This window comes from Seriola aureovittata, chromosome 7 (genome assembly GCF_021018895.1).
Source record: "Seriola aureovittata isolate HTS-2021-v1 ecotype China chromosome 7, ASM2101889v1, whole genome shotgun sequence".
NCBI lineage: Eukaryota > Metazoa > Chordata > Actinopteri > Carangiformes > Carangidae > Seriola > Seriola aureovittata.
The window spans coordinates 6,687,444-6,712,268 of NC_079370.1; the positions used below are offsets into that span (position 1 = coordinate 6,687,444).

The 24,825-nt window shown below is 41.6% G+C and overlaps 1 protein-coding gene across 1 annotated transcript; it reads left to right on the forward strand.

Moving 5' to 3' along the window:
• Positions 1 to 882: 882 nt before the first annotated feature.
• phldb3 (pleckstrin homology-like domain, family B, member 3) lies at positions 883 to 23,661 on the forward strand. Its single transcript, XM_056380854.1, has 15 exons — positions 883 to 1,452; positions 9,942 to 10,090; positions 10,319 to 10,429; positions 11,062 to 11,199; positions 11,683 to 11,811; positions 13,653 to 13,835; positions 16,623 to 16,733; positions 18,745 to 18,846; positions 19,159 to 19,246; positions 19,751 to 19,916; positions 20,094 to 20,175; positions 20,480 to 20,629; positions 21,244 to 21,454; positions 21,805 to 21,890; positions 22,892 to 23,661. The coding sequence occupies exons 2-15, from the start codon at positions 9,944 to 9,946 to the stop codon at positions 23,024 to 23,026; spliced, it is 1,839 nt and encodes a 612-aa protein (XP_056236829.1). The 5' UTR covers positions 883 to 1,452; positions 9,942 to 9,943; the 3' UTR covers positions 23,027 to 23,661.
• Positions 23,662 to 24,825: the final 1,164 nt, after the last annotated feature.

The window sequence follows — 24,825 nt, forward strand, 5'->3', positions numbered from 1 at the left end:
TCTCTCAAACCAGCTGGACCTTGTAGTTTTCATGTGATAAAGTTGAATCTGATTGACCTCTGTGCAGGTCAGTTCCCAACTGGAAACCGCAACTACGTCTCACTCCGTTTTACATAGAAATGAATAGGAAGTGAAATCTGGTCTTAGTACACCCTCAGGACTGTTAAATCATAGAGACTTAGACTGTTTGACTGACATCTCTCTGAATGCTGATTGGTCATTTATACGTATAATTAATAAAGTTGTTTTTGAGACAATGCCAGACATAAAAAGACGCCTCATGCAGTAATTGTAACCTTTATTGTTTAGGCATCATGTTATTGGAATAAATGTAGGTGTCATAGTAGCTTTCACATAGTTGCAGTGTGACAACTGACCCCATGTCATGTTATATTTGGCTGTATGTGCATTTTAACATAGTGTGCACTTAATAAAACATTGAGTTTACTGTCTGTTCCCAGGGATGGAGCACTGCATGTTGCTAGCAGCCACAGGTTAAGGGGCTCAAAGGATCAGGAGGCCTCTGACTGGAGGCTATTTTTATTTATCAGTGCAGTGTAAAAGGTGAAAAATAGTCCCTCTGAAAAAACTGAAGCAACAGCATGACACAGCTTGAATTGGAGATTTCTGTAGGACATTTTACTCTGCTGGAAGATATCTTCATCCATGTGGTACTTTAACATTATAGGACCAAATGTTTTCTAAAAGAAACAAAACATTCAACCTTTTCCCTTCCCCCTTCTCTACTTTGACCTTTAAGTTCAGTCTTCTACTGTATCACTATAATATTAACAAAGGTCCCATGGGAGTTTGTTATTAAAAGTATTTGAGGAGCCTTTTACTTCACAGTTTACTGGCAGTCAGCCGAGCGGACTCTTTTAGTGGAGCGACTCCACAATGAGAAAGTCCCGTCAGCTCCCAGAATAGAAATCTCATTCGGGTGCGGGACTTGAACGGGACTCAGACTGTAAAAACCGGCCGGTGAAGTTTGTCTCGGAGTTTTTGTTTTGTTTTGTTTTGTTTTTTTTAAAAAAAAGGATATGAGCTGTTCGCTTAAAGCCTACAACACAAACCACATGTAGTATTAGTCGGTGCCCGCCTCCGTCGTCTCCCTCCTCCGCATGCTTTCTGCTCAGTCTCACCTGTTGACGCCGACACACAGGTTTTTTTTTTCCTGGGAGGGATTGAATCAAACCAGGTGAAGATAAAAACCAGCACAGTGTGGAGGTGACGAAGCTGTGAGCGTCACAGAAAACAACCGCTCATGTCGAGGCAACTTTACGCGATCCTGACTTCTGTCTAAAAATGAAAGCGCTTTAAGAAAAAAAAAGAAAAAGCTGGCTCCCCCTCTCTCTTTCTCTCTTTCTTTCATTACGTCCGGCTTGGCCACTATATGTTACAAACCGGAGGACCCACAGCTCCTGTAGTCGAGGGTGAAGCTCATTTTTCCAGGTAAGACTCGTTTGTTTGCTTTAATTCGCTTTCCTCCCCAGAACAGCTTTCATGAAGCTTGTGCAGTTCCTGTCGTAGATATCAGACAAAAACAAAACAGCTTCCCAAAGGAGACAAATGCTCAAAGAAAGCTCTGACATTAATGTGTGTGAACCGGAGTTTCCAGGCTTGGGGAAGTTTGGAGTCCCTCTGTTGTGGACTACATCACATTTACTTTTTGAAGCTCCTGCACTTATAACAAAAGAGGAATTGATAAAGCTTCCTGAAAATGAAAGCATCTAAAAACCAAGACTTCCCTCCTGATCGAAACTATGTGAATTCTTTGGCTGTGATGGTAAACATAGTCATGGTTCATTGGCTTATACATCATGATGTTTCATCCCACCCCTTTGGCTTAAATACATAATTAAGATTCTTCATCTCTTATCTGTGAAAACACTCACAGTAACTTTCTCTCAGCTAAATTGCTGTTTCTCAGTCGAACCGTGTCCCATGACAGTAACACCAGTTTACATAAATTCCCCTTTTGTTTACAATGACCCTGAGATATCTGGCCTTTTATCCTTCCATCAGCACATACAGGGTAAACAGAGGGTGGGAGTGCAGGTTGAGGGAGGGCTGTGAGGAGAGATTGCCTTGGGTAGGGAGGGTTTACTGTCTGGGGAGTTCACTCTTTAGTTATTCTCTCTCTCTGTCTCTCTCTCTCTCACACTCACACACACACACACACACACACACACACACACACACCTTGTTCTGCTCAGCACTGGACAAATCTGTGTCTGAGCCCTGCATCCTAGGCTGTCATTAATGGATCACTCTTTCTTGCATCACAGTTCCCAGAGATTTACTCATGCCAAAGGAATCTCTGTCAGCGCCCTGATAGAGATTATCTCATCATACCTTTTTTATTTGTGCTCTTGTTCTTTTCATCAATGAGATTTTCTAACGCTAGTTAAAGCCCAGAGGTAGATGAATATGTGGCTTAAAAGTTGAGAAAGTCCAGCTTTTCTTGAACTTTTCTGTTTGTGCTGTTCGGTGCGTTTCACTTGGGCAGCACACACACCACACATTTGGACTTGTCATGGCAAGAAAAGCACAGGTCTTACTAATAACATTAACAAGGCTCAGTATTATTCATCCTTTCCAGTAAAACATCACAGTGTGAGTGTACCAGTATGCACAATAGCAGTACCTTGAAACCAAAGCATCACTATTGATTAATCTGTCAAATATGGTTGTTTATTGCAACCAGCAGTCAATGCAATGATATAAAACAAAGGAAAGCACCAAATCGTAACATTGGAGAAGCTGGATTCAACTATTCTTTGGAGTTTTAACTATCACTTGCTTTTGATTAATTACTAGCCTAACGAACTTGTTGCAATTTCATTTTCAATCGACTGACTGATTAATCTTGACTAATCATTCCAGCTCTACATTGCAGGAGTTGATTTTGTGACAAAGCAGTGACATTTTCTAATTTTCTTTTTTACATTTTATTTGATGTAATCACTTTCCTCCAGCTTGCTTCCTACATATCCCAGAGTGCCATTCACTTTTCTGTCAGAGAAACCTGAACTTGTGAACATCAAAGTAAAAAGGAAGTCAGGCCCTGAACGCTGGCATCAGACGTCCTGTTCACTCGCTCTCTGATCAGGTAGTTCCATGACTGTGACAGTTTTAGATTTTATTCAAGCAAAACTCTTGTGTTGCGTTTTAACATTTGCGAAAGTTGGTTTCTCTTGTTAAATGAAAAAAAACAAAAAACAGCTCAAAACAAGGTGTTAAATTTTTTTTATTTGGAGTTAGTCCTGAAAGTTGGGTTGTAATTGCACCAGTTATAAAATTTAGTAACAGGCCTCGTTACTTGTGGTGCATAAAACCAGTTTATCAGCTTTTTCTATACTGGATTTCTCCTAATCCTTAAGCCTCTAGATCTGGAAAGGAGTCTGAGAGTTGATTCTGTGGGACCAGCACCAGAACTTGACATGTACAGCTGATGATGGAGATTGCTGAAAAATCTTCTGCTTATAAAGCTGCCATTGTAGTCTCTGCAAACCATTTCAAACTGACATCAGCTCATCAGGCAATTTCCCACAGGAATGCAGGAAAATACACCACGAAACAACAGAATGAGCCCAGAAATGCAATGTCCAATACCACTAGCTTTTAGTTTACAGTACTAAAATATTTTTGGGCCATTTGTTTTCTTTTTTAATAGTCAGCATCATTTACTTACCACAGTATATTAATGACTTGATTAAGAATGTAAAGGCCTATGCTGTTGCTATTTTCTTGCAGGTGACACTGAGCATACGTGCATGCTAGCTGCATGATGTTGTAGGCGTTGTCACCCAGGTGTCAGGCAGGATTTATCACTTTTACTCACAGAAACAGAGCGACAGTTGTGTAACAGCCAAAGCTCCGTCCTCTCACCTGCTCTTCCTGCTCACAGACTTGGACTGTGATGACAGCTTCCTGCCGAGCCAGCAGGAGCCACATGCGGCAGGTCCAGAGGTCGCTGCAGGGTAGTCCACAGCATTTCATCTGTCAGATGACAGTGTGCTCTTTGCCCAGATGTAAGCATGGGGCTATAATATGTCAGTTTTTATATGTTTTAGGGAAGCAAAATGAGTGCACATAAACATTTACAATACAGCATTGCCTTTGCTGTAACTTCACTAAACCATTGCAGCCATTATTTCCTCTTTCATACAATCTAGTTGTTTTTCATTCTAATAAAATGAGAGCAGTACTTATGTTTTTTTGTTTTTTTTTCTTTGATTAGAGCCAAAATGTGGCCGGGCCAGACAGAGCAAGAAAGTGGCAAAAAGTAGGGACCTCTGTGTCTCCACTTTGACAATAAAAATAGGAAAATTACTTATGCTCTCTGGAAACATTGTGTGCATAAGATACTGATGCGATGATGTCAGGCCTGCTACTGAACAGAAAGTTTAAAAGCCTGGAGATTTGGTTGTTTAACTGAAGCCACAGCCTATAATTGTGGTCAATAAAAAAATATATGTGACTTATCCTGCTATTTCATGAGGTTTAATAGCCAGTTTTGGTCTCATGCCCTCTGCACATGAGAGGTAACCACTTACAGTAACTAAGGAAGCATTTTGTCATCTGGATTGGAGATAACCCTCTGCTCAGTGTCATGCCACTGTGTTTATTGCAATGCAGCGCTTGTATGGTACACTACAATGTAGTTCAAGGTCACAGTGGAATGTATGCTGAGGTGTGCATGACTGATTTCACAACTTACTAATCCTCTGAAGCTTCATAGTGTCGGAGACAGGTGTGTCCGATCGTAAACTCTGACTGTGAAAGAGCCAAAAAAACAAAATCCAACACGGTATTGATCCCTCTCTCTTAATTGCTGAAGAAATATAATATTGGAAATAGAGTGAGAACAATTGATGGGCAGAGAAATTAATAGAAAACAAAATGGAGATAGTCCTTCATTTATTTATTTTTAATTTTTATTCATTTTTTGCCCAATTGGAGATTCGGCCTCAGCCTGCAGAGCTACCACACACTGCATGTTTGCACTGGTAGTACACAGTAACCCAGAGAGAAGTCCCAATCAAAACTGGGTCAGTTTGCTTTCCATTCATCCAGTAAAAAAAAAAAAAAAAAAAATTGTAAAAAATAAAAACTCCACATATATGTTATGAAATGTTTCTGTTGTCATTGATTTGAGTGGCCTGAGAGTGACTTCCTCTCAGCCCGGCCTCTGTGGATTAATTCTGCGTTGCACACTGCCCCCCCCTCTCTTTACAGGGCAGTTTTGCTCACGCGCTCCACGTGTGACATGTTTTCCCTATAGTGCCCTTGCACTGAATGCATAGTGACAGGCAGCAATCAGCGTTCACACTCAAACAGAGCGTGCCACTGTCAGAGCTCTTTTGTCCGGTACGTAGCTGCTGCAGTAAAGCTGTTGTCAGTGTTGACTTTATGCATTTGTGCACACACTGCTTAGCCTCACTTTTCCTTTTAGCCAGTCACCAACGAGGGGTCCCGACAGGGACAAGGTCATTTTACAGGGCTGCTGGGTGTTATTGCAGCTATTTGGGAGCTGCGTTACGCTGTAGGCTGTTTCAGGAACAGATTGGTCAAACTTTAAATAAGCTTAGGCCCAGGTTTTAGTTAGAGACATAATGACAACATACTAACATGTTGCAAAGGCAGTAGGACAGTTGGACAGGGGGACAGGTGTTAAAGGGGCACTCCACTGTTTACTGGTTCACAAGGAATACTCTTCATTCAGTGAAAACACTTTATCATGTCTGTATGATGTCTTTTGTGGCTCTGCATGAAGCTTTGAAAAGTTTGAAAAAATAACCCTCATGGTGTCATCGGCCATCAGCTAGATGCTACATTAGCTGCTACTAGCATAACACCACCAAGTGAGCTGTTGGTGGTTGATTTGTATTGTGGTTAATGTAGGCGTCAGGTTTTTTTTTTTTTTTTTTTAAGTCAGTTGTCTTTCCAGCAATGTTATAAGAGTGCAATGCTATATTTGTGGAGCAAAGAATCATTTTTGACATGAAAGCCTTTACTACAAGCTGGAGGTTTGAAGTGTTTGAAGGAAGGGGGCATTTAGGTGGCAGAGAGGGTTAAATGGCAGATGTTATTCTTGCATTCGGTGTAATACTGGAGTATTGCACCGGGCTACACCTTTTGAAGAGTTAAACATAGCATTTTATTCAAAAAGTTATCCCTCCAAATGTAGTGCAAATTTTTACTGTAACAAGAAGAAAAACATCGAAAGGAAAAGCAAATTAATGGTAAAGATTTTCAACTTGCAAAGAATTTTTTTCCAATCTGATGTTCTTATGAGATACTGACAGGTTTCCTTGATATGTCATTTGGGTGCGCCGTAATATCTTCACTACACAGAACACTTTTTTTTTAAAAGAGTTAAAGATGATCAGTGAAAAGTCCTATTTTGTCATCTCATCTTTTCAAGTAGTAAACAACATGGCAGCTAATGAAATGCTTGGATGAAATCTGCGGTCTGTGTGTGACCACTCAGTTGGCAGACGCTCCCTGTAGACAGTGGGATTTCTTTCTGGCATCAACAGTACAAACAGTGTTGTTTGTATTGACTGGATTCACTCACTTCATACAGCAGGACTTAAACTGTTTATTGACTGACTTCTATCTGGATTAGATGAAATTAAAGACTCAAGTGAAATGAATAGAGGTGGCTGTAACTTCAGTGCAGCCTCACACTGACAGAAGGAGTGATAAGACTTTGCTGATGTGAGATAATCCGACACCAGCAACGTTCTGTTGTGTTGTCGGACATGCATAACTCTCTCACAGTGGTCTGACTGTGTGCATGTGCGTGTGTTTGTGTTATGGCCGGTCAGCTGTTGCTGGTTATTGCTAATCTGTGGTTGATAATTAGCATTGCAGGCTGATACACAGGAGTCCTCGAGTCTTCTAGGATCAGTCTCAGAGTTGAGGGTATGGATAGTCATTACATAACACACACACACACACACACACACACACACACACACACAAACAAAGACGTGATGCTGAACTGTGTCTCTGTTCATTCCCTGTCTGCTATCTTATTCTCCAGAGGCGCTCTCCTCCCCACAATCAAGCTCAACAAAACACTTTTTTGTTCTTTGATGTGGCTCTCAGGCTGAACACCATTCCCTCTGCATCTGCTGATTTTTTTTTTTTTAATCTATAGTTGGTGCTCTTCTTACTGTCTCACTCTCTTTTGGTTTGTTTGCACATTGTGTTTGTTTAGGCTTTTGTTTGTTACATTTGACAAACTGCTATGTTGACATGAAAGCCTGGACTTTCATCCTGAATGTCTCCCTCTCTCTCTCTCTCTCTCTCTCTCTCAGGCTCTCGGCGCTGCTGCGTTGATAGTGTATCTGAGTGGACTTTAGCTGCAGGTCAGATGGCAAATGCTTGCACTGATGTTTGTTTGGATGATAATGTTACTCAGTGTGAAGCTCTCTCTGCCTTGTTTTCCCTGGAGGTTGACAGCTTTTTCTGGACAGCAGTTTGTTCACAAAGCACCACTGTGCATAATAAGAGGAGCAGGACAAATGATCAGTGCAGTAACATGTCGTCATGTGCTCTCCTCAGATGCTGGAGCAGAGATGGATTGTTTCTTTACCTCACGTGACCTCTGAACTCTTCTGCTTTCTGCCTGTTCAACCTTGTTACACATGAACACATGTAGAAGTCTTTAAACTTTAAAACATACAATTTTATTTCAGTCTTTTAGAACACCCAGTTGTTTTTGTCATTTATTGGATATATATTTTGTTCTTCTATAGTTTCACTGAAAACTGTCCTGCAATGAAGAGAGTGTATTGTAAGCCGCTGTGCTGTGGGTATTGAATTGTCCCTTTTTTTTTGTATTGGAAAAAAAAAAAGTCTAATATGAATTTTAACAGAAACTTGCCAGCAAATGAAGTATTTTCCACGACCTTTAAACCATGCTCAATGGAAAATACTCGTCCCTGATTGGCCGTCAAATTTTTACACAGAGGGACTCTTGGTGCATGATGTGCAGCTAACTTTTCTCAGCATCTATTTTCTTCACTTTCTAATCCTGCAAGCATTTCTTGAGCTGTGCTTGTTGCAAGACGACCTCCTTTACTATGAACTCCTGAGCTCAGTGTCTTTTTGCTACAAAAACAGCTTTTGGGTGTGTGGGAGCATAAAAAGCCGCAATCTTTAATGTGTTGAAAACAAACTGGTCCTTTTTAAATACTCTTGCTATGTTTCTGTGAAAGGGTTTTGGTACCATCTTCGGTCTTTGGTATCATCTTTGGTAAGATCAGACACATTGAAAGTATCAACGGTAGTTCTGTAATTCTGCATCGGGCACACATCTGTGTATGTGGTGTTAGTGCTTTCTCCTTTGAAATGCGTTAGCATCACATACTCCAACTGCATAGACTGTAGGAAATTGCATGACACATGGGCCGTTGATCCCCTTCCTTTTCAGATCAGTGACATCTATCCTACAAGTAGGGGATGGGCGTGCAAGCTTCACTCTTTTCTCTGCACTTAGCACTTTGTTATTACTTTGTTCCATCGGTCACATACCAGAAATAACCTTTATGACAGACCCATTAGGGTCAGATAAAATAAAATGGTTAAGAATAAACTCTTGTTTATTCTTGTTCACAGACCATTACGTCCTTATGAAGGAAGGCATTTCATCTACCGAGCATTTTATAGAAGCAGATTTCCCTTTTTACCCAAGTGTGAGGATGATGAACCAGTAAACTTAATGTACAAATTCAGTAGTTATTTGATGATTAAAAATACATTTATATGAAAACTATGTATCTTCTGTGAACACTAGTGTATTCTATATCCGTGGACACCTCTCTGAAGCTGCACAAGACACTGGCCTCTGACATTTTACACTTCCTGTCGTTCTCTGTTCCCTCTATCTGTCCATGCCTCCCTTTCTCTCCCCCACTCCCTTGTCTCTCTCTCTCGATGTCACTGTGCCAGTCGTTATTTGGAAGCCCTCACTCATATCTCTGCTGTATATTTATCTCTCTGCTTCCACTCTGCCGGCGCTTCCTGCAGCCTAATAAGGTATGGATACAAGGAGAGAGGCAGGGCACAGGGGCCGAGGGAAGATGGTGGGAAAAAGGTTGGACAATAGGAATCAGAAGTATTTTCCCACAAATTGGTTTTGGTCTGTGCACACATGCGTGTTTCTGCAAGCATGCTTGTTATTGCATAAAGAGAGGCCACACAGTTGAGGGTGAAACGGCGAAATAGAATAAAGCCAACAGGATAATATAGGCCTTTAGGCCGACATATTCCCAAACGCTGGGAAACACTTTGATGTAGGAGATTGTAAACACTATGTAATGATATTTGCCCGGATAAACGCACATGAATATGACACACAGAACAAAAAGTACAACATGAAAGTACTTCAAAGTCTGTTCTGATGTTTCTGCAGAAATTTTGTGGGCAATGTCTCACTGTAGTATTTCAACGATTGTTCTAGCTCTTTTCATTTACCGTCTCTCTGCTGATGCACATCAAAAGCCTCCAGCAGGAAAGACTATTATTTATCACGCTGGTGTTCTCACACACACACACACACACACACACACACACACACACACACACACACACACTAAGAGTCCTTCGCTAAGAGAAATAGCCTGAACTACCAACCACAAACCACCACCCACATCCTGTATTCTCTCCTCTTTCACTGTTGCTTCCTCTTGACTGGGAGGTGTTTTCTCCATCATGAATTGGGGCTTCTGAGTTTTAAAGTGCATATGCAGTTTTACTCAGCCGTGATATCCCCTCTGTGACCTGTCACCTGATCCACCTCATACTATACGCCTTCAACCGTGCAGCAGATTAGATTACCACAATATTCACTAAACTCAGTCGCCCCCCCGCCACCCCCCGCTCTGTACCTCTCATTAACTGCCTCCTCTGTCTCTGCCTTTTAGAAATGCCCCAACATAACATGGAGAGCTCCAGGAGCCAGTGGCAGCAGGGGCTACGGCCGCCGTGGATCGCCAGAGTGGCCGGAGGTCAGAGTCCCGCCTCCTCAGGGGCGGAGTCAGATACAGAGAGCAGCAGCACAGAGAGCGAGAAGGTAAGTGAGTGAGGCAAGGCTGTTGGTGATGGCGATGTAGTAACAGACTCTTTTCATGCCAGACTGTGTGTTGGTGGCACAGGAAACCAGCTCCTGTAAGAACAAGGAAGCATCTTCCTACATGCATTGAAACCAGTGACTCACACCACATTTCTAGACTAAACTCTTTATTACTTTGAAGCTTTCATCTGGTGACTTTGTCTGCGTTTTTTATTTTCTTTTTCTCAGTCCTGCATTAGAAAGGTGGAGGCGGGCTCATTGAGGGTCCTGCCATCGGCCTCAATGCTCCAACAGCGAATTGCAGAGATCGACCAACAGAAGGAGGAACTAAAGATTGAGGTGAGCGTGTGAGACACGTGTTGTCCAATCACAGACGGACACAAAAACCACCAATCGTCTGAATTTGTCACAAAAATGTGCAGCAGACAACTGGAGGAATTGAAAGAGGTAAAATAATTAATCAAGCCAATCAATGGAAAGTTGAGTATCTGCAGCTTTTTTGCTTGAATGCTAGTTAAATGAATCTTTGGGATTGGGACTGTTGTTTGGATAAGAGGAGCTATTTAAAGATCTGACTCAAGCTCTAAGAAACTGACCTTTCTTTTTTTTCTTTTTTTTCATGGATGATCAGTTGAGAAGATGAATCAATAATGACAATAATCAGAATGAAGTGGAAGAAATGTTGCCATCTGTTGCATAACAACAGGTGGTTAAACTTTTATCACAGGTTTTTTTTTTTTTTTTTTCCTTTTGATGCACTTTGACTGCTGCAACAAATTAACAACCCCGACAGAGCGTTCACGGAAAGCACTAAAGTGATTTCAATTGCGTCGCTGCTGAAGTCTGCATTTTTAAATCTCCACGCCATTTCCAAACACCACCACAGTCACGGTAAAGGAATGCATATCTCTGACTTGCTCAAGCTCCGGTCAATATGATTCAGCTCAGTCTCCAGTCTTCTGTCCTCGCAGCTGCAGCTGGAAATCGCCCTGCTGCAGGGCGAGCTGCAGACGGAGAGGAACCAGCTGCTCAGACACACACAGAAGCTGCAGGCGCTACAGCACGAGGCCAGGCAGAAAGAGAGACACAGACGCACCGACAGACCAAAGGTAAGAGAAACTCATTTAGTTTTGTGTAATATATGATCTGTTCAATTTAGTTTTTCATTGCTTACAGCAATAGAAGTAATGAGTTTGTATCATGTCTTTATGATTCATGACCAAATGAACTTCTTTCTTGGAGACGAAGCTAATATGTGTTGATGTTACGTTTAATGGCTTAGTGCAGAGATCACAATCACAACAGAAAAAGTAAACTTAAAGGATTCCGCAGAAACGTGTGGGCTTGGTAATGTTCCACTAACATCAAAACAAGATCCTTTTAATGATAAGTCAGTTCCCGTGAAATGATTGTTGGATGTCACAGGCTCCAGGACAGCGCCGGTCGAAGACAAATGTCTCTAGTTATCCTGTATACATGGTTGTGAAATGTTTATTTTTCCCTTTTGAAATAGTTTTTGTTTTTGCTTTAGAAACTTACGTGAGAACTGTACTCTTGCTTCACTCCTTTTCTCGCCACGTCTGCTACCGCAGGAGCGAGAGAGTCTGGAGGAGGAGAGACGTAGGGTGGAGGAGCTGAAGAGGAGGTGTGAGGAGAAGGAGAAACTGATCCCCAGTCAGCCAGAGAGCCAGAGAGCACAGCTAACCCTGCAGCTGCAGCAGGTGAGTGGCTGTGTGTGTGTGTGTGTGTGTGTGTGTGTGTGTGTGTGTGTGTGTGTGTGTGTGTATATACACATATATATATGTATATCTTTATGCAGCATGGATGATAACTTGGGTGAATACCACACACATGTACAAAAGTTCAGCTTTGTCAAAACATCCACTAAACTATCAGGGAAGGATTCATCATCGCTGCCTGTGCAACACTGGAATCTCTTCTGTGGAAATATATTAAACACAAACAGACTGCCATCTGTAACCTGACTTGCAAGCTTCCCAGGAATCATGGGAATTAAACTAGCCAGGTGATGTAATCTAAATACAAAATCTATTAGATTAGGAGTGATTCAGTTACAACAACCAGCGTTTATTTCCTACTTTGAGAGGGTTTGGGTGGTAAATCATATTTAGAAACACATGAAGGTGGTGCTCTAGTGGTGAAGATTTCTAACATGGCCCAAGAAAATCTATATTGTTTCAGACAACAATCCACAATTTATTGATCAACGCTCTGAAGTCTTTAAGCCCTGTGGCGTATCTGATGTTCCTGAACATGTTTAGAGGATACTGAAAGTGTAATAATAATCACATTGGAGGCAGATATCCAGGTGAAACCTAAAACGTGCTGGAGTGTCGACATGTTGTCATCAGTGTTGACTCCTTTAAATGATGTTTTTTTTAGCTGCACAATGTGAGCTTGTTCAGTACCTGTTTGACCTGATGTGTCAGTGTTTCTGAAGTTTACACACACACACACACACACACACACACACAGATGTGTATTGTATTTCGTAAATGTGACAGAACAAGATGGGACAGCGCTGTGTTTAAAAAGCCGTGTTTTAATGACATGTTTGGTGAAGTCCAGCAGCAGGTTGTTACTGGATGTTGTGACATGTCAGGTTTATCTTGAAAGAGCTTTTAGAAACTGGTTTGACACAAATTGCTTCACAGAGAAAACCACACTTATGCACACAAATAGGGGACTTACATAGAAGACTAGAATAAACACTGCACAAGAAAAAGACGGCAGGTATCCCATTTATAAGACAGAGAGGCTCCTGATGGGACAATAAGACTGTGTGACTTTTTACTTTCACTTGCACTTTTGTGCACTCGACATGTCTTGACTGTTTTTGAAAGTGTTCTTCAGGTTCAGTAGGAAGCGAAGCATTGAAGCTCGTGTTTATACTGACAAATTCTGAAGATATATAAATTGCCAGAAGTTTTTTTTTCCTTCTGAACAATAAATAAATTAAAGTCAAATTATGATTTGCACGTAATGTACTGAAGCCTTTGATTCTGTACGGAGATGGCCACTACATTGAAGCAGCATCTGGATGTTGATGCACACAAACGCATCTGGAATGAAAATAAAAATCTGCTATCTTCTGTTGTATGTTTTACTGATTGAGTAATAAAAGGAGTTAAAGCACTTCTCAAATGAAGGTGTAGCATTTTGGAATTGGATCGTACTGTCTATCGCTTCATGCAAATGGATGAATGAAGCGATAGACAGTAAATTTCACAAAATGCTGCATAAAATTTACTGAAGGTTACTCAGGTCTGCCTTTGGAGGGGGGGGGGGGTTATTTAAATAACAAACTTTGAATCAAAGAACAGCAACATCAAGTGTTGAAGATCTTGGAATTTTAGTAAAATCTAAACAGTCAGAAAATACAGTAAACTCTATCAGACATTCAACTAACAATCATTTTTCATTATCAATTTATCTACCAATCATTTTCTCGATAAACGGATTAAATGTTTGACTGTCACAATTTCCTAGAGGATCAAATCAAGGGCAGTCAGATAAGACTTTTTCTCTGTTTTCATTGCAGGAGAAAGAGGTGATGGAGGCAGCAGCTCGGGCCTTTGAGGATTGGGAGTTTCGTGTTCTGGAGCGAGAGAGCGGCATCGATGAGGAGGACGAGAGAGCGGCGGACAAGGAGAAGGAGGGAGAGAAAGACGGGGAAATGGAAAAGGAAATGTCACGTCAGCAGCGCGTGGTCAGCACAGCGCAGGTAAACGATGTGTTTTAGAGAATTTCACAGCTGCTGTCTGATGTGTTGTATGATCCTCATGCCATCGTTTACACTCGCTGGCTGACGTGACATTAACCCTCACACACACTTCCCCTCAGTTCAGATATGTTACAGCGGGCGCAGGAAGTAACAGGAACGCCCTGCAATCTAATGCGATCCAACACAACACCCTTGCAAAAAAAAAGAAAAAAGAAAAAAGAAATTCACATCAGTGAAGTTTCATAAAGCTCAGATTTAAAAACATTTGGTCCTTTTGAACTTGGTTATTCTACATTGTAATATGTTTCTGTTATTGTAATCTCACCCTGGACACAGACGTACAATGCTAGACAAGATTTTACTGTATCCGGATAGAAGTGTAGATGTGCACCTTAATTAAAACTCTCACTTGAGTTTATGAAAGTTTGTTTCCTTCAGTATTTGTGTAGGAACCCACGACCCTTATCGACCTCTACTTCTCCAATATTGATTGATTTTTCTTGCGCAGCTGCTCACCTCTTCCCATCTCTATTATCTGTGATCAGTGATTCACACAAAAAGTCATATATTCATTAGAGTTAAAATAAGGAAAGGGCAGACCAGAGAGTGAACTCTAAAGCCACAAATCTGTGTTCCTCTTATAATAATCAGAGTTGTTGGCATTTATTTCCAAAGCTTTGCTGTAGCATTGTTGTTATTAACTTACTGGCCTTTAGGGACTTAATGCCACATTAGACGGCTAGTCAGGGTGGGAATTAGAGTGCACACACACACACACACACACACACACACACACTCTCTCTCTTTTCCCTTCACAGTCCATGGTTGTCACTGCAGTTTCAGACGTGCCCTCCCTCCCTCCCTCCCTCCCTCCTCCACTGTCAATTGCTGACATGAACATGAACTCTTTACCTCACACTCGCCAGCATCACCGTGACGCTGTCACATGACTCTGCGCAGTGAGAATAATTACACCAGAGGCCACCATGATAGACAAATCGAAGATCAAGACGGAGGGAAAGTGGAGGAGGAGAGACGGGGGAGGGGATTTGGAAAAGTTTGGATCAAGTCCACGCAGTCATGGCTAAAAAGATAATGGGGATTATTTTGTTCAACATTGAGATCACATTTATTTATCAATGTTATTTTGGGAACAAAATACAATGCCTGTCATTCAGGAGTTTACTGGACAGAGAACAGAGAGGCCTTGGTTGGACTTACCAGAACAGGCACAGAGACAATATAGCTCCCAGCTACGTCTGATTTACTGTGGAACCCAAGATAATTATCATATTTTTCTATCAATTTATTCAGCAGCTTCATAATAAAGAAAGTCAAGAAATGCAACAAACTGCGAGACCATAAACCTCTTCAGATCAAGATGATCATTTGAAGAGGCCTGGAATATTTTGGCACTAAATTTACAATCACAGTGACACACCGACTGTTGAAACACCGGCACCTTAATGTGCACTTTGTTGAGATGGTGATTGTACTGACTTAAGTATATATTGTTTTCAATCTCTAATTCAGGGTCTGAGCTTCAGATTGTTTGTACACAACCTCTAAACATGACAGTGATGTGCATATTTACGCTCACCTCACATGCTCGTTGCAACACTTTCTGTGTTGTCAAGTCACATTTACAAAGCTATCGTGATCGGCTAAAATATACTACAGCCATGCAAGCACCTCTGTGAGCTCAGTGACACTGCTGATGCTTAACAGGTGATGGGAACTTAGTTTTAATTCAGTACTGGACAAATAAATATTATGACCTGATGATGGCGTTAGTGAAAAGTCAGGGTACCACCAGAGCCACTACAACTCCTCCCACAGGGAACATGAGTTTTCATTTCAAGCCATCTGATAGTATTCAAGACATTTTACTGAAAAGCACAATGCCCAGTCTCATGGTGGCGACAAAATATAAGTCAGGGATTCATCTTCCGGGGACCAAATCCACGTTTGCATAAAATTTGCTAGCGTGGCTAAAAAGTGGTGGGCAGTGAATGCTGACAGATGCTTTGTTAATAAACTACTGTTTACAGGCCAGTAAAAGATCAAATGCACGTATCTAACTTATTTCTGAGGCTGCCTCCATTTGAAAGTGAGAGCAATTCTGTACATGTGTTTTTTTTGTTTGCAATCTGACATATGAAATTTCAAAAGGCTGCTTTTCCATTCACGTCGGACTCCAAGGGAACATATAAATACAGACAAAATATAGATGGTGAAAATAATATCGAATTGCTGAGCGATTAGCTGTAGTATGTAAGAGGTGGAGTGCAGAGATGAAGAGAGGGATTGTGTGAGAGGGATGGTAGTTGACTCAGCTGCAGTGTGGCCTCGCTGCAGAGGACAGCTCATGTCTAAACCCTCTGTCTGTCTGTCTGTCTGTCTGTCTGTCTGTCTGTCTGTCTCTCACTGTGTCACATTAAGGTGCTGATTTAATATTGGTCCATGATTTTCTTTGAGTTACACTCTCAGCCCTGCTGTCATGCGTCTTGTCTCGTGCCTCTCATTGACTTGTAAAGTGGATGTTTGATTTGCATTGTATCTCTGCTGAAAAGATCGACTTAACTCAGGTCTCTGCGTTGCCTCACACAACACACACACACCCTGTCACATCAGGGATATTTACCTCATATTACATCACAGCATAATGAAAAGATTAAGTAAACTCGGGCCAGCCAGATGAATCAGCTGCAGCACAGGACATTTCTTTTGAGGAGGAGAAAGCATATGGCAGTCCACGCTGACAGGAGTTATGTTCTGAATTATCAGGAGCGAGTCCAGCAGTTGGAGAGAGAGCTGAAGGAGATGGAGAGGGAGAAGGAGAGGGAGCTGAACGCCTTGAGGAAAGAGAGGAGAGGACTCATCCACACAAATCAAACGGTAAGAGGGATTGGTTAATATTGTAGACTACTTAACAAACAGTAATATTTTGCTTTGGTGGTTCATTCATTAGTCTATCATTGATATTTGACACAGTTTTGAAACACTTTTTCGAATTTAGCAAAAAGAAGTGAACCAGCACAAATTGAAAATGGCGACTGTGTAAGAAATCAACCTCTAATTCTCGGTTTTACATTGAACTGAAAAATGTTTTGATTCACTCAGCAGAAAGCTTTTATTTTAGCAACAAAAAAAAAGCTCTAATAAAGTCACTGAACACTACTTGCTCAGCATCAAACAGCAGTGATGCAGAATCGGCAACTAGCTGATCGACGTAGTGGAGTATTTAGCAACTAAAGAGCCTCTTATTCCCCTCAGGAGTTGGTGCGAGACCAAAATGGAGCTAGAGGAGAGTGAATATTGGGCTTAGATTCCTCAGGCTGGTGCAAACAAGGATCCAAATGAATGCTAATGTTGCTCCATGTCTGTAGGATGGTTATAAATTCAACTGTTTGCTATGGAGCTCGCCAACTTCATGACGTGATGAACTGATTATGTCAGTGTTTGTTACAGCTAGTTGTGCTGCTAACCGAAGCGTACCTAGCTCAAATGTGCTAACAAGCTAACTTACTGATACAGTAATATTTCATTCTAAGTACATAAGAGAAGCCTTATATAGCATGTTGTTTACGAGGTGAGCCTCTGGAGATGAATCATGTGATTTTCCCACAATGCTGCATAAAAATGGATGAAAAATCGAATCAAACTACTGTCTTTTAAACTTTGTCTTTCATCTCTTTTTTCCACCGGACTTCAGCTCAGTTTTATAAGAAACATGCCCTGACTGTTTGTAGGCTAAAATTTAAAGGACAGCCCACACCATGTGTTATCAGTGTTTATTATGAATTCTTGCTGTTCCAAAGTATGTGATTTACTCAGTCACTAATTAAACTGTGCTGTGACTTTATCACACAGCCAGCGGTTTGCCTTTGATCAGACATACGACCGCACCAGTTAAAATGAGGAGGAGACGAGATGTGAATGGAGAAAAAGCAAATCAGACATGGAGAGAGTGAGCGAGAGAGCTTAAGTTAAGCTGGAGGGAGGGGAAGGAAGGGATAGAGGGAGGAGTGAGCAATGAGAGGGAGGGTGCTGCGTTTGTGAATGTGTGTGTACATGTGAGTGTGTGCGGATGTGTGAGAGGGAGAGAGAAGGCGAGCTGGGAGAAGTTTCACATCCTTGCAGCGAGCGGTAAGCTACGAAATCTGCACTCAAATCGATCTGCATGGCTGACGGTCGTTCAGGTTGTTGGTCAGAAAACTGCCTCAATGTTTAGTTGATGTGCTCTTCTAAGTGAGAGAAGAGAGACAGCTGGGGGTCGGGCAGAAGGGAGTGGCAGCACAGAGGAGGAGAGAGGGACAAGACGGTGTCAGACAACATGACCAAGTATGTGTGACTACAGTACGACTGTGAGAGCTCATCGTGTCTGACAGAAAATGACAGAGACACTAGATAGTTTTGGAAAAATGAATCTGATTGGATCTCACTGTAGCAACAAGGGACACTGGAAGCATTTGTAACAGATTTTACTCTAAGATATCAACTAAATGTTGGAGAGAACGGTTACATAAAAGCTTTTAAGTCTTCATTTTCATACATTCCCTGTGGGCAAGTGCTAATGTAGAGTGGTGATAGAGACAGATAAGGGTTAAACACTGGACTGCATGTGGCGACTGAATTGCTCATGTGTTTGTGAGTCAAGCAGGGAGGGAGGGAAAGATAGTGAGGCAATGATAATTTTTTAACTCATTGCGATCCCTCTTGGAAGTGGAGTTTTCATTCTCAGCCAGATGTGGTATGTCTAACGCGGCAGCCTTCGTCAGTCACTGCGTTTGTGATCTCCCCCCCTGCCGCGGTTCATATAAGCTGTTGGTGTTTTCGCGACCTGGCGGCGGGTTTTCATCGAAGATGCGTGACTGAATTTCGAATGAAATTTAATGTACTCCCACAGGTTCACAAAGAAAAGAAGCCGCTCGCCGATTGGTCGAACATCACCGGCTCTGCCCCCTGCATGATGTCACTTTCCCCTCTGACCGCTCACAAGCCCCCTCAGGTATGCCACCTGTCACCATGGAAACAAGAGGGCTAGAAATTTACAGTTATTTTCATTATGGACAAATTTCTTGTTTTGTCCGTCCTGCACTCCAAAACTCAAAGACACTCAGTTTCATATCACAGAAGGCTAAAAAGAATAAGCAAATATTGACATGTGAGAGGCAGGTGCAGTGAGTTTTCAGTATTTATTCTTACAAAACGATCAGTTGCTTATGAAAATAATCAAGAGACTAATCTTGTCATAGTTTAAAAACATTTTGAGATGAAGTTGAAATGTTTCACATGCACACTCTGTTCTCTTATTTTGTAGGAGCCATGCAAAGAATCTACCAGTTTGCCCAGAAGACGGAGCTCGCACCGCAACAACAAGCTTAACGACAGGCCGCTCTCAGCACAGGGTGAGCTATTCTCCTTTTCTCTTACCTATTGTGCTCCTGATTGCTTAAGCTGAGCTCGCTCTCTCTGCACTCATGCCCTCGTTTTGTCCGACTGTTTGTTCAGTTCCCTCCCTTTTAGTCAAATCAAAGGTGTGTCAGTAGAGTCGCCATGTTGTTATCATGTTTGCAAAGAGCAGGATTTACCTGCACAGACCGGATGAGCCAGAGAAGCGCCCCTATACTTAAGTCTAGAGACTCCTCAGTGGTATCTGTGAACATAATCACACACCTATCTGTCACCAAATGTCAGAGTAGCCTGATGTGCAAGGTCATGTCAAGTCTTGCCCTCCCTTCACTTGCAGTGATCTGTTCCTGAATGCTGTAACTGAACGCTCTTGATCTCATGTGTTTTATCAACTTCATACACTTGCATTACTTCTCCCACACCTTACATAAAGCCCTTTGTGCTGACCGACTCATTTTGTTTCTCATGTGTCTTTTTCTATCATCTCCTTCCTCTCTCAGGGTTGGTGAGGACGCTTCCAGACAGCCAGACGCCAGAGGCTTTCACTTCCCCGCCTCCCTCCCATAGACTCAGCAATGGACACAGCAGTGGGCACAGACCTGGGACGAGCAACGGCGGCGGGCTCTTCACTCCGTGCAACAGTACGACAAGCTCTCGAGCTGCCAGGTCAGTTACTTCACTGCTCGTTTGATTAACACAAGGAGTGGCTTTTTTTTATATTTATTTATTTTATGTATGTTTGTGACTGATCCATATGTGGTATGTTTTATTGTAATACCAGTTTTAACTTGCGGTGATTGTGTTCCCTTCAGTAATGAATCAATGTAACTCTTCCTCTCACAGCCCGTGCCTGTTGGATCTTGTGGAGATTGAGAAGAAACTGAGGGAAGCCAAAGCAGAGAGAGAGAGGCTGCTCAGAGAGAGGGTGAGTCACCTGCCGTGGGAAACACTAGCTGGCACCTCTAATCATCCGCAACACACTGCATTAGACACGGCTGTCTGATCACTGACACCCACTCAGCTCGCACATGATGGTCCAAGAAGACTGCCAGCAGATATGTGGATGTTTGTAATGCGTGTTTGCAGCATTGGGAAATGCCAAGACTGAAAAATGTGCGGCCATATGATTTGAATTTATGTGTTTTGAAACTGGAAACAGGGGTTTTCACATATGGATACATATATCAATACAATACAAATAATTTTCTATGATTCATGTGTACATGCAGGAAGAGCGACGGCGGTTGTTGTTGGAGGAGAGAAGTCAGCGAGAGCTCAACTCTCCCAGAACAGAACCGCTGGAGACAGAAACTCCGCAAAGACCAGAACCAGAACCAAAGGAGGAACCAAAGGCCAGTTCTCCCCCAAACTCCCCAGAGGTATGTATGAAATGACAACCATCAGGTAGCGTTTAAGGACCACAGAAGATACATTTTCAGCTTCTCTCTGTGAACACAGCTCTGGTTATTAAGTAGCAGCTGCAGGAAATGGATTAAAAAATAATATTTAGAAGAGATGCAACAGAGGCTGAAGTCTCCTAACGTTTAGTTGCTGACATACGTCACGCTCCGAAATTGCATTTTTCCATAATGCAAATATCCTGTACAGTCTGACCCTCAATGCCAGGTAAACACCCACGTCCTATTAAACGTTTCCCAGTTTTTTTTAACACAGGCTTTCAATAAATGAAGCCACCAGTTATTATACAACTGTGTTCTGTGTTTGAATCAATGTTAAGTCGTTGTTTCAGAAATATGAACTTAAATCAGTCAGTTTTTGCAGTGTAGGAAAGGTAGAGTACATGTGAGGAAAACAACAGACGCGTCCAGTATCGTTATCCAATATGATCAAATCTTTATCTTCTGATCACAGAAAGCTCAGTTTGTTTCTCAAAAACAAGTGTAACCATGACTAAAGGCCACAGTTTCCTCACTTTCCATGGAAAATGTAGTGACTCTTTTCAACCACATTTAAACTCCATCTGTCCCTGCAGCAGCGCAGCCTGCCCCTCTTCCTCTCTCCGAACTTTGACCTCCGGGCCCACGTGGAGTCTTTGGGTCATGGGGTGGTCGGCTGCACAGACCTGCGGCTGACGCCTCGACGCTGCGCGGGCTTCCTGACCAAAAGAGGGGGGAGGGTCAAAACCTGGAAGAAGAGATGGTTCCTGTTTGACATGGACCACAGAAGACTGGCGTACTATACAGGTTAGACTGGCTGGAGCGGCGCTGTGTGCTCACGATGACCACGTCTGCCTGAACTAAAGCCTGTCGAGCATGTTTTAAGATAATATTGCATCAGTAGCTTTGTTTTCCAGCTTCCATTCTCCATCTGCTTTGTTGTTCTGTCTGAATCTCCCAAAATGGTTTATATTAAGAAAAAGCAACTTAAATCATTTAATTTAATTTATTTACTACAGTTGAGAAATAGAAAGGAAGAGAGGAATTAAATAGTAATGAATCTATTTTAAATTCATAAGAAAGTAAGAGAGTGGTAATAACTTTTATGACTTGGGTAGAAATGTCTTAATCTAACTTGCCTCTCCCTTTTGCTGCAGACTGCGATGAGAGGAAGCTTAAGGGAGTCATCTACTTCCAGGCCATAGAAGAAGTTTACTACGACCATCTACGAACAGCCGCATCTGTGAGTTCTCACACACTACACAAACTGACTTAAAAAAATCGATCAAAGTGTGTGGAGTGTTTCATCTGACTGAGAATCTGTGCCAAATCTCTGGACTTTGAATCCACTAGGCAACAGTTTGATAAATGCAGTTTAAACTGGACTTCAGGCTACAGGGTCTTTGTCACGAGGAAAAGGGTCTGAACCAACATCATTGAACGTGTTGATAAAGATTTCTGTCTATAAAGAATCTGAGATTGTTGCAGCTTGAATCTTTTTAATGAATATTGGGCTTCTTCTTAAGTTAAAGCGCTGTATCACCTTGGGGCCTCATGTGATTTGAGAATTCACTCCGCATGTGTTACGTATTTACACAACATAAAGTTTGTTTTACTGCTTTGAGTTCGCTCCGTCTCCAGATGGGTCATTTAGTTAGATTATACACCTGGCAGATTTACACAGGATTAAAAACGCAAATAACCTTTAATTATTAGGAATCAAAGGGGGATATCAGGTAACACTAGTGCAGTTTTAAAAAAAGTGTCACATGACACTGTAGGTTCACATTACACCATGGAAAACCCTCTTCTTTATTTTCAACGTATTTATAACTGCTCGAGTAAATCAGCAAAACAGTTTGTCTTAAGGACCAAAGCTTGTGCACAAAATGTCCCATTATTTATTTTAATGTCAGTTGAAGTATGAAACATCAGTCATCTCCAGTGCAAGCAGTTGTGCTTAAGAAACTGATTTTCTGTTTGTTTACTATAATAACTTTGGATTTCCAGTGAAAATGCAAAGAATTCTTAGAAGCAACAAAAGCCTATTTTTCTGCCTCTCCGGAAAGTAAAGACAAAAGCGTTTGAGCCGAGCTGAAAAATCTTCAAATGAGCAATGGTAGCAGATCCCTAACAAATGTTGAACAAATCAATCACCACGATGGAAAAATCCCAAAGTCGTGTTAAAAAGCTTCTTCTTCTTCATGACTTATCACTTTATCACTGTGTGTCCCTTCTCTTCAGTCTCCACGGCCCAGTCTGACGTTCTGCGTGAAGACGTACGACCGTCTCTTCTTTCTAGTGGCTTCCAATGCAGTGTCCATGCGGATCTGGATGGATGTCATCGTCACGGCAACAGACGAGCACAGCCGTTATTGACCTCTTGCACATGTGACTGTGCGATGCTTGCGTGAAGCCACTGAGGCCTCCTCCACCACCACCCGTCTGAGGGGCTGGTTCGGCTGAGATCCACCTCAGGGGCTCAACTCTGCACCTGGACTCATGAACATGTGGATAAAGTGCGCGAGAGTCGGAGCTGATGTGCTGGGACAGATTTGCTCGAACACAGCGGAGGAAGCTGTTACTGGATGAGTGATGCTTCAGCGGTGGCAGAGGTTCACCGCTGATCCAGCTGCAAACCGCAAGCAGCTTTACGCACCAGTCTGCACACTGGGCGTCTGTTACTGGGAGGTTTCTCTGTTTGAGCCTGAGCTCCCTCTGCTGGTCGCAGTCCGGCATTACAGGACTGGTGTACACTACTTCAACAGGAAGTGGACACAGTAATAGCAACACCTGTTCAGTGTAACGCAACCCAGCAATAATTATGCTTTGTATCTTCAGGTGTTCCCATTAATGTGTCCACTTCCTGTATCTTTGTTTTCAGTAAAGACAGATTGTACATTCAATTTTATTGAATTAATTTATTATCTGGAAATTTATATGAGTTTGTTATGCAAATAATTGAAGGCATACACTGTTATAAATGCACTATTAAATGTTTATTTGTAAAAACAGTTGCTTTAGTTTGTTGTCCTTTTTTTTTCCAACATAAATCTTGATTGGTGAGAGATTTGCAACATTGATTATTACCAATAAAACAAAAATATGTTTTGTAAAAATACACTGTTCCAACTCCAACTCAAGTCAGTACTGTTTGAAAATGCTGACAGTTTAGAAATATCTCCTCCTGTTGCTTGCGGGAAAATTCGACCACAGCTTTTGTCAAACGGCAATATATATATATATATATATTTCTTTTTTTTACCTGATACTTTGTACATTATTCATGTCTGCACATATTTGTAGGCTGGCTTTCAACGCAGCTTGTAAATGAATTGGTTGAAGAGTGATCATAAATCCACCTTTTGTTCAAAGACATGTCACACAAAAGGCATTTATTCTGCAGTATTTGTTTTTATTGAATACTAATTGAAAATGACTACTTCCTCTAATACAGATGTGCAGGCAACTTGACTTTCTATTTCAATTTTTTTGTTTCGGGTCACTTCCTTTTCATGTCCAAGTAACAGAAGATGAAACAATGAGGCTGCAATATTTAGCTTTATAATCAATTTTAGCTAAAAAAAAAATGCAGAGAATTCACCATTGAATCATACTGAATGGACGTCACCAAGGTGTTCTTTTCTTATATCCCACAAAATAATAACATTTGTGTTTTATTGTGAAATGCTGCCCAGAGTTGATTATAGTGTGATTCCCCTAGAAGACAGCTGAGGAGATTTGCATTACTGTAATACAGAGAGAGTATCAAAACCCTGTTGTTGTGCTGAGCGCCCCTCCCCACAGGAATCTTACAAGAGCTGAAGGTGCCATATAGAAACGCCACCAGTCGGACATGACTCCGTTGTTGGATTATTACCACTGACCCTTCAATGCTGGTAAAACCTTTATTAGCTGCAGTTTCAGTTTCAAAAACATCGACTATCAGTTTGTACTTTATGATTTAGAGATAGCAAAATATTTAAATTAAAAAAGATCTTAAATATGCTCTTTTTGCAGAAAATAAAGACACTGAATGCTGAATATCATTGTTGGCTTTAAGGTAAGACTTCGTCTTCAGAAAAACTAAATTAAATCACTGGCAGCTGCAAAATGTTTTCACATAACTCTGACTTTTTGTTTAAATTCATGCATCGTGAATCTGTTCAGGTAAAAAA

What these genes read in the sequence shown, in the direction of transcription:
- phldb3 (XM_056380854.1), top strand. Translation starts at nt 9,944, where the DNA reads ATGCCCCAACATAACATGGAGAGCTCCAGGAGCCAGTGGCAGCAGGGG. An exon ending in CCGCTCACAAGCCCCCTCAG is followed by an intron (nt 18,847 to 19,158) that starts GTATGCCACCTG and finishes CTTATTTTGTAG; the next exon opens with GAGCCATGCAAAGAATCTAC. An exon ending in CTCCCCCAAACTCCCCAGAG is followed by an intron (nt 20,630 to 21,243) that starts GTATGTATGAAA and finishes CTGTCCCTGCAG; the next exon opens with CAGCGCAGCCTGCCCCTCTT.